Below are 10,815 nucleotides of genomic sequence, written 5' to 3'. Positions count from 1 at the left end.
TTCATGACATACAGTTTCAAAAGCACGACAGCGCCCTCTAGTGTGCGGTGAGTGTAGTACAGGAACAGAGTTCTAGTTGTATGTTAGATCAGGGAACAAACAGCACACATGAACCATAATACTATGCAATTTTACTTTAGTTATGTGTGGTACAAAAAGTTTCACAATTAATAAAAAAAAAAAAAAAATCACACTAGAAATTAGAGGTTATACTGTTTTTGTTTTACACAATCAATCATTTGCCTACCAGGATGAGCAGGCTGTTTTTCTGAACTGACAGATGGCAGTACACTGTGAACAATCACAACAAAAAAATAACTCAAATCAAACCAAAAAGGGAAAGCTACAGATACGCATGGACTACAATGACACTAGTCACAACGGTCTGAACATCAAGGCTGGAATAATGAAGCTACATTTGCTTGTATTTGTTAAGAAGCGCTAAAGCAGAGTCACTACTGCAGTTTCTGGAAAAAAACCCCCACTGAATCGTGTACAGATATTTCCAAGGTCTCTCAGAACTCTTGGGCTGGAAAGAGGAAACAAATATCTTAGCAAAGAACTTTTTATTGCTGACTCGTTATATCAGACTATTTTTGAAACTTTCCTTCTTCTGAAACGTGAAAAGTGCAACAGAAACACTTTGATTTATCACCTTCAAATTTCAACTACATTAAGAGCATTGGCACCAGTGAAATAAATGCTACTTATGCAACATAACTGGGTACAGAATACATAAATATTCACCCGAACACAAACAGACACACAACACACACACACACACACACTATTTTTATAATTGTATTTTCCTTCAAAGAGCTACTAGTAATAGATATCACAGAGTTATGGAGTGTGTAAACCAAAGGTACTGTGGGCTTTTTTGACAAACAGCAATAAGAAGAGGTGATATTTTGTTAATATACATAGCAGCAAGAATGCCAACATGTAAAAATTAATAATTCATTACACATACAACACTAAAAGCATGCATTAGTGGTTTTCCTATACATTCATATACAGATATTTGAAACCATTCATCAAAAGTCAATCCTGAACATGCAACCAGTTTAAGATGAATTAATTAACCAGAGAGAGATGTAAATAATCCTACCATGCATGACCAGGACACAGTTTAGTGATTTTGCTGCTCTCACACACTGACCCCTAGGTTGATAAGCTCAATTAGGTGTCTTTTTCAAAAAAAAAAAGAAGACAGGACCACAGCAGTGACCCCTGGCCTTACATGTGCGCTATAAACCTCATGTCTCCGTTTTGACCGGCTGCAGCTTTACAGACACATGGACAGACTGTAGATGTGTACTTTTACCCATCATGCTCTTCAGCTGTCATGTTCTATATTTGAGCCTCCACAATGTGAGGAGTGCAGGATCTCTGTCAGTGCTATACATAGTTATGTGCCTGTGAGACAAACCAAGAGACATTTTCCAATATATATATATATATAATATGCTCGAATTCCACCTGCACTTAAATCTTTAAAAGGTGCACTTTAATTATATACAATTAGCTAATCATACTACAGATTTTTAGAGATAATCATCTGCTCATATACAATGTGTAACGGCAGTATAACACTTGTTATGCTTATAAAAGCTTTATAAAATAGGAACAAAGGCTCTATAAAAGGAATAATTCAAGCTTTGATATTATAAAAAAAAAAAAAAGATGTGCCGTGATTATCACAAAAAGAAACTATAAGATATTTCTGAAACAAGGTACTTCGAACTCCTCGGTATCCTTTTTTGCCAACTCGCCCGCTGGTCTGTCTGAACAGGAGTCTCCCCGTTCATTAAGAACATGAGTGCACACCTCTCACTAGAGGCTCAGATGACCCTTCATACCAGCTGATTCTACAGCTAGACAGATCAAGTCCTTAGATGCATTCCACTCGCTGGAGTCTGTTATAGGAGCGTGCACCTGAATAAGCTGTGCTTCTTGGAACGCTTCTCTGTGATCTTTATCGGTGGCCCTCCTTCAGAATTACTGCCGTCATTCTAGGAAATGAGACGAAGACAAGGGATCACTCGATAAGATTGGCAACTCAGTAAATTCACATAGTTTTATTCGTGTGATATTCTGTAGTTCGGGGCATGGCTCACCATTTTCCTGTTGAGTCTGGCCATAATGTCTCTCGCTAGGGTGAAAAAGGCGTCTTCCACATTTACGCTAGTTTTTGCGCTGGTTTCTAGAAACTTGATTCCATAATCTATCGCCAACTAGGAGACAACATAAAGAACAACACAATAAGCATTTCAAAGTTTTGGGACACCCCTCCAAATCATTGAGTTCAGGTGTTGTTTTTCAGGGGTTGGACTCGGCCCCTTAGTTCCAGTGAAAGGAACTCTTAATGCTTCAGCTTTAGACATTTTGGGGATGACCCCTTCCTGTTCCAACATGACTGCACACCAGTGCACAAAGCAAGGTCCATAAAGACATGGATGAGTGAGTTTGGTGTGGAGTTCACTGGAAATAAGGGGCCGAGCCCAACCCCTGAAAAACAACACCTGAACTCAATGATTTGGAGGGGTGTCCCAAAACCTATAGCGTACATATATCTTGGAAAAAAAGATTAAATTACACAAATAAATGTGCCTTTGTGTTAGGAAAGGAACTGATCCAACATGTATCATCATTATCAGTGGCAAATTTCCTCTTGAAACACTGGATCACTGTTAAATTCAGTAAAATGGTTTATTGTCAGTTTCTTGTGTGAATCCATGACATTTTATATACATCAGATTGGGCTATTTCTTTTTTACTCTTTTAAAGGGAGAGGATTTAAAAGAATGCTGAACTTTAATCGCCATTATGAAGGGTTTTGTCTTTGGGAAACAAATAAATAGTTTTATTGCCAGCTGTGATGGTTTATTTTCACTTTCCATTTTTAGTTAATGTTGAATTTGCAAGAAATGTGCAAGAAGGGAAGTAGCTTGTTAAACAGAATGATAGGATGTGGTTTAAGAGCCTGTATTGTCTGTCCTGGTTGCTGATTGGTCACTATGGACCAATCACAGTGAAGTATTCAAATGAAATTCTTGTGTAATAGTCTCTTATTGCAAATGCCATATGAAATACAGAGAGTTTTTTTAGGGGTACAGAAAGACTTGGTACAGAGTTAACATTTTCTTTGATTTTATGCAACTCCTTGTTTACAGACAAAAGCCAATTTTCACAACATGGGTCTCCAAGTACGCAACCATAATGATATAAAAACAATAAATAAAAAAAAACAGTTTACAGAGCGTCAACTATGTTATTATTAAGATAGAGTTAGTATCGGATCATATATTATCCAGTAATCAGAGCTCTAATATTGGTATTAAAAATAAAATAAATGGGATATGTGTGAATAAGACACTATGTCAATGTTATTTATTCATTATAGCCTGTTTCAATATAGAAGAATAGAAAATAACAACAAGTCTGGAACTCTTATGGTACCTTCTCTCCTCTCTCCTTAGACACCTGTCTCTTGTCATTCATGTCACATTTATTTCCGAGGATCATCCGCTCGACATCTGATGAAGCGTGCTAGAGAGAGCAGGTAGCACAACACACTCAACTCTGAGACCGTGAAAATAATACGAGACACTAAAGTGTACTGACTGTAATATAACTGTACAATACAAATATACACATACCATCAGAGGATTTAGTGACAGAATTCAGCATTAATTAAGAATCATGGTCATTATTTATGAGAAAAAAAATGTGATAAAAATAGTATATGTAAATGATGTGAGTTTCATCGTTTGTACACATCGTGTCGCTGACTCACTTTAGATCATGACGGCTTGCAAAACTCACCTCCTCTATGTTCCGGATCCAGTTCTTGATGTTTTCAAAGGACTTTTCACTAGTGATATCATACACTAACATAATGCCCTAGGGGGAGGGAGAGAGACAGAGGGAGAGAGAGAAATAGAACAGATTAACCTTTACCACATTTACCGATATGAATTTTAACAGAGTGAGGAGAATAAGGACATGAACTCACCATGGCTCCTCTGTAGTATGCAGTAGTAATGGTCCTAAACCTCTCCTGTCCTGCAGTGTCCCTGTAACCAGAACATAGCACATATATTTCAAATCACCTCACCATGGACCAGACTTAGAGGTCATCATTGAGTCCTTTTCTCATGCATGACCTGAATTGTCTCAGTTGGTTTCGAGAGAGGGTCCACCCTTCCCAATTACACCACTTCCAATCTACACATCCTGTAAACAGAGCAGGAGCACTTCTCCCAGCACTATTGTGTGCATATCCTTCACATTAGTCACTGAATGTCTGGGCCAAACTTACACACACTGTGACCCTCAACAGGAAGACCAGCCTGTTTCCTGAAATCATTTCCCTTGCACTTAGAAATCTACTGGAGGTTTGTGACACCATCATACACATCATACACACAGAGTCTTTTTAATTAACAAGTAAATTGCTAATTTTGTTGACTGATGATAGTTTTATAATATAGCTTACCTGTAGTGTAAAATCATATGCTGCATATTTTTTGTCTTATTAACCAAAAAAAGATGGGCTGGTGAGGAAATGATCTCTAACACAAGTGAGAACAGAGGCCGATTTGTTTTGTATCTATGTAAATCTAGAACTATAAATAGTAGGCAAACTATACTGACCACATCGTCATTTATAAATAAGATTTTAATGTGGATTTTCCTGCTACAGCATGACCCGTCATATCTTTATCCTTTACACAACCGAATGATCCCTCTGATACACTGTTGGTATTAATTAAAGAATCACATCATACTTATTTTTTATTCAATTATAGTTATTTTTAATGTAGTGGAACATCAGTGTGACAAGTTAGTTCCTCTCAACACCCACATTATAGCAGCTATAAACAGTCTTTTCCTCAGCTGCCTCTCTTTATTCCCTTGAGGTTAATAGGACAAAAAAAAATTCAGCGAATGAAAAAAAGTCCTCTGTGATGATCTTAGCTGAACCTCTGACTGCTACAACAGGCTAATACTGGAGATTCCTATTCCTTCACCAAACACTGGGCTCATAGCAAAGAAAGGTTCAACTCTCACCTCGGAGTTGGTACAGGTTTGAACAACCAGGTGAAAGGGTTTACATAAGCCACAATACTGCATTATATCCTAAGCAATAATTCTCCATAATTTACATTTAACAAATATAGTGGGAAATTGACATCCCCATATTCATTATTTTGATGCTTTTTAATTATAATCAAGTTTTAAAATTGTTTTTTGGGCAATATCATCTACCCCTGGCAAAAATTACTGTCAAAGCTGGAAGATTATCTTCCAGTCACTAGAGAGTCTGTTAATCAGTGACCGCTTACTTTCGGTTATACGGGACATTTGACTGACTTTGATCGCCTTTGACTTTAATTGAAATTGATTGCAAAGGGACAACTTCTTGTAGAGTGTCTTAGAAAAGTACGTTTACAGACATGAAGCTGCAGTTTTTTCTTACACTGACCTTATTTTGCTCCAGGATGTTCAGTGTTTGTCCAAAAAGTTTTCCTGTCAAAAACCATTGTATGGAAGTGTGCATCAACCTATATCCTGAAGCTTGTGGTCATCACAGTGTAAAAGGGACGAAGACTACCATATTTTACAAAAAGACAATAACGTCTACAGTAAGTTCCTATGGTCCTGCACTTGGATCGGATGTGATTGGGTCTGGTTAATAAAACTTTACACATAAAAGCTCAGTGCTTACCATATCTGGAGTTTGATTTTCTTTCCATTTAACTCAATAGTCCTGATTTTGAAGTCAATTCCTGAAATGAGAATAAAAGACTGTATGTTAAAGACTACACGGAGCGATCAACATACAATACGCTCTCTGTGTCCAACCCTGTTCACTTTTACAGTTGTACTGAAATATTTATGTGTGACCTTAACAAAGATCAATGCAAAGCCCTCTGAAGATAAACCAAACACAAACTATCTAATGGATTCTAAAGGAAGCTTCATGGAATGTCTTATCTACAGGATGAATATCAGCACCAATGCACTGTTTGCTCAGAGTAACTGAAGAGCAGCTCTATTTTCCACTTCCTGTCGACTTTTTTTCCCCCGAAGTCGAACAAACAACAACAGACAAATATACAATATGCAAACATATAAACGCAGGTGCTTTCTGTGTACGAAACAGCGCGCATTTCCAGTGTGGTAATAAAGCTGCTTTCATAAACAGTTTAGTCAGGAGGCACAGCCATTTCCTGAGGTGCAAGCGTTTACTAGAACACCGTTTTAATTACTCATCTGAGGAATGGGAAAATCCAGAACGTTTGGATGCGAGTCTATGATAAAATCTTAATTTCCAACCATGAAGATTTCCTTAACAAACAGCTCATAGAAACTTTCTGTTGTAGGAGAAGAGAAGGTAGTTACTTGACCCCGTTTTAAACCACAGTTTCCTGAAAACATCAGACATGAAACCCCGACCCTGTCTAAATCCCTTACAGCTCTCTGCTAAATTCAGCTTCATCACAAGCGACAGACTTATTATAGCCCTCTGAACATGTCCCTCATATAACTGGAGGAAAGTGCAATATGAGAAAGGCAATTAGTGTATTTATTTATTTATTATTTTAAAATAACAAATACAAATGCTAAGACTTAACATTGCCAGCATAAACAAACAGACTGTTAAAAAAAGGAGAAGTTGATTGAGAACAAAACTCTGACAAAAGAGACACCCAGAGGAAGTAGCTTACTAGGTTATGTCCTTTCAGCTAAATACACTGGACATGCACATGAGTCTTGCTGTTTGTTTACTACTATGAAAGGTTTGAAGCAACTAACTGAATAAACTAGCTGAAAGAAATGCATCCAGATGAAGCAGTGAACATTCCCTGGTTAAATTCATGAATGTGTCTGCTGGAAAATATTACTGTTTCTTAAATAATAATAATTTCAGACATGTATCCCACAATTGGGTTTTGAATAACGTGAACAAGATAAGAAAATTATAAACAGACCAAGTGAGTCAGAGGAAGCACTGGTGGATATCTCCTGTGCTCTGGAGGGAGTTAGCAGGGAAGCCTGCAGTGTGGCCAAAGCTGGGGTCAACCACCTCCTGGCACATGGAAGTAGCTGCCCATCACGCCTCTGCCTACTGCATTGTCTGTACAATGAAGGCGTGAACAAGCTGAATGTCACAAGGCCCAGAGGTGGCTTTAAACAGTGTGGTCTGTGTTCAAGGACAGGCCCGATTCTGTGGGACAGAAGGCCTTTCCCAACACAACAGGCCTTGGAATGACCAGTGCATTACCATGAAATGTGCAGTCTATTGTTGTTAACTCTGACCTACGAGCATAATACGTGGTATTGTACTTACATTCTTAAGACAAGAAAACACATAGTTAAGTATCAATAATAAAAGGTTATAAAAAGGGAATAAATTTAACAATACAAATCTAGGACATATAAAGAAACATCGGGCATTCATATATATACACGTGTCAACAGATGCACAAAGGGTATGTAATGAGATTCTTACTCAAAAAAAGTTTGAGTAGTTTAGTTAGATTAGTTAAGCAGTTTATCTTGGATCGGAAAAAGCCAGATAATATTGACGTGACTTAATCAGATGGAAACCTTCTACACAGTACTGATTCAGGTTCAGTGCAAATGAAGTAAACTGAACGTGTCTCAAAACCCTAAAGATCACGCAGTAGCAGGTATCAGGTCTAAAAACTCAACCTGGTTGTGTATTAAACCTGATTATCCTAACTAGTATTTTAGGTTTGAATGCCCGGCTGTTGACCTGTCTGGACACTGCACAGTGCTACAGATGCACTAAAATGTTGGGATCATTGTGAAATGCTGGAACTTGATACTCAGTAATTGTTCCAACTGTCTGCTAACCACAGACTGAATTAAACCCATTAGACTGGCAGGTAAAGAACACAACCAGCATCTTACTTGTAGTTTATAAAGCATGCGACATAACTGCTGCCAGAAGAACTAACGGAGCTCCTTTTAAGGAGGCTTCATCGTTTGCACATGTGCATCATTTGGATTCTTTCAATGAATTTCCATAGTTTACATTCCCTGCTCAAGATGTTTCAGAAGATGACAGCATGCCTGCTTTTTCCAAAAAATTAGCCGAATCTAGAGGCCTTTGTAACATTACAATAAACCAGCTTCCTGTTTCCTCTTAGTAACCAGAGCGGTTCTTCTCATCATGCACTCTAATGATCTGTAGATAAGAATAAACGTTACAGTATAACAAACCGAGCTCATATGTTGCATTTAACAGAGAAACGCCCTGAGTCAGAAGCTAAGCGAGTCCAGTCGTGCACCTCCCACCCGTTACGACCCGGCGAACTGACCGATGGTGGAGATGAAGGTGGTGTTGAACGCGTCCTCGCTGAAGCGGAACAGAAGACACGTCTTTCCAACTCCGCTGTCTCCTATGAGCAAGAGCTTGAAGAGGTAATCGTAGGTTTTAGCCATTTGCCACGCCGGAGATCCTATTGTGAACGTCTGATCACAGTGTGCGTCTTGGCCATACCACTGACACTAATTCATACAGGACAGGATGAGAGGGCGGGGCTTCGCCATCTGACGTCAATGGCCGTCTATGACGCGCGGAGAGTCGCTGTAGACATTTCAGAGTCGACTCTGATTCTGACTCCACATGAATCAATGGGGAATCATTACATAAGGTTTCGAGAATGTACTATCTAAGTCGCAGCATTCCTGGGAATTTTAAAACATTTGAAAATGAAAAAAGGTTTAGATACTGTCTTGTAACTGCAGTTGCACCATATGGAGAACATTCCTGTATGATTTTCTTTCATGGTCTCATAAAAATATTATAAGTGTAAACCAAAGCTAACGTTACAGGAATGTTTCCCGAACTTGGAAAACTAGGAAAACAAATGGGAACTTCAAAAAAAAGAATCTTTCTCAAAATCGTATAAAACTGTGCCATGTTAATGAAGTGGGCCTACGTAAAAGATCTGTGATTGTTAATTAAGTAATGACCAACAATCAACACTGTACTGGATATCCACATGGCTGTGATTCATATTTTATTACAAGAGTTCTATAAACAAGAAATTAATATAGAGTTTCTGCCGTGTCATGACATGGAAATGGAAATGTCCGACACAATATGGCCAAATATTTTGGTTATGTTTTTCTGTCTGTGAAGATGGGTTAAAAAGAACAAGCAGCTGGATACGGCATGGCTTGTTACCATGGCAACACGCACATTGACTGAATGACTGACTGACCGACCGATTGAGGGACTGACTGACCGACTGACTGAGGGACTGACTGACTGATTGACCGATTGACTGACTGATCGACTGAGGGACTGACTGACTGACCGACAGAGGGACTGACTGACTGACTGATTGACCGATTGACTGACTGATCGACTGAGGGACTGACTGACTGACCGACAGAGGGACTGACTGACTGACTGAGGGACAGTAGTAAATATAATAAAAATGGAAACAAACTATTGCTAAACTTCTCACCGTTGTTTTACTGAATATCAGCAACTGGAAAGTTTCTTGGTTGTCCAATCAAACCACATTATGAATAATATTGATTGACATTTATTAATTTAATCATTCCCTATAAAATGTCATTAAATAGTTTCTACTGATGTATGTGTCCATTTGATTCATATCATGATTTATTTAGTTTTTTTAAACAACACAGACAGCAAACTTTATTGTGAGAACTTTAACCCATTGTGTTGTTCCCTCTCTGTCTGTACCATAAGGTCTGTACACAATTCGAGCTGAATCAGTCTGTATAGAATTGAATACAAGGCTTTCATGGTCAGTCTGAGAATCAGAGAATAGAAGATATACGACTATTCGTTTTATATTTCATTAATAATCGGACACAGTATTTAAACTATAATTCCATTAGATCATGTACATTTTGCATGTTTTATGTATCTGGTGTCAAACAAAGCCTTCGAAAACGTGGAATATTTATGTTATAATATTGTATATGTAAGGAATAGACTACAGTGTTATAAACAGTGTGTGTGATTACGCCTTTCATGAAAGAGGAGCGAATAGACTACGGGGGCGTGTGTATAAATAAGCAACTTTTTAAAATAAGTGTCAGAAATATTTATAAAGCTAACTGTTGTTTTTTTAAGAACTATGTTCAGTTGTATGTTTCTGTTGTTGCTGTGAGGACTGATTATTATTTTTTTTCACGTGGAACTGTGTGTTTGAGGAAGTGAGTGAGTGTTGAGGTTGCCAGTTGTTAGGAAAAGCATCCATCTCATCGGGTGAAATGTTTGTACAGTATTATCAATAGTCCATAAATATAGTTCAGTATAAGGTCATGATTACACCTGATCATTTCTTGGATCTTGAATATAATATGTGTGGGCAAGGATAATCATTTTGACTCACAATCCAGGGGATATCCTCTTCGTTGCAGTTTTGGGGTGAGGGATTTGACTCCCATGTTTCTCCCCGTGCTTTGGGGGTTTCGTACCCCAGGACAGTTGTAAGCAATCTCTAAATTGTCTGTAATTGTGGAAATTGGTGTTTGAGTGTGCAATTGTTGTCTGTGATGGGTTTGTTACCCCATCCATGGTGTTCCTCACCATGTGCCACAAGTCCTCTGGCAGAGGCTGAAGGTTCCCTGAAAACCTGAGTAGGACAAGCAGTACAGAAAATGGATGGACAAGCCACTTCACAAGAGTCCATATATGCATTTTAGGCAAACAAGTTAAACAATTTGGACCAGTTAGACCATTTGTGAACCAAACCCCTTCTTAAACCATTACACCATAATGCACATGGC

At 38.3% G+C, this 10,815-nt stretch overlaps 1 protein-coding gene across 1 annotated transcript; it reads right to left on the bottom strand.

Moving 5' to 3' along the window:
* Positions 1-114: 114 nt before the first annotated feature.
* On the bottom strand, positions 115-8,572 carry rab8b (RAB8B, member RAS oncogene family). The gene is made up of 7 exons (XM_058408982.1): positions 8,358-8,572; positions 5,735-5,795; positions 4,019-4,079; positions 3,829-3,906; positions 3,463-3,552; positions 2,121-2,237; positions 115-2,015 (listed from the first exon to the last, which is right to left on the bottom strand). The coding sequence occupies exons 1-7, from the start codon at positions 8,479-8,481 to the stop codon at positions 1,923-1,925; spliced, it is 624 nt and encodes a 207-aa protein (XP_058264965.1). The 5' UTR covers positions 8,482-8,572; the 3' UTR covers positions 115-1,922.
* Between the last annotated feature and the right edge of the window lie 2,243 nt (positions 8,573-10,815).

This window comes from Hemibagrus wyckioides, linkage group LG14, assembly GCF_019097595.1.
Source record: "Hemibagrus wyckioides isolate EC202008001 linkage group LG14, SWU_Hwy_1.0, whole genome shotgun sequence".
Taxonomy (NCBI): Eukaryota; Metazoa; Chordata; class Actinopteri; order Siluriformes; family Bagridae; genus Hemibagrus; species Hemibagrus wyckioides.
Note: the sequence above shows the minus strand (reverse complement) of the source record. Positions and strands in the feature narration are given on the sequence as shown.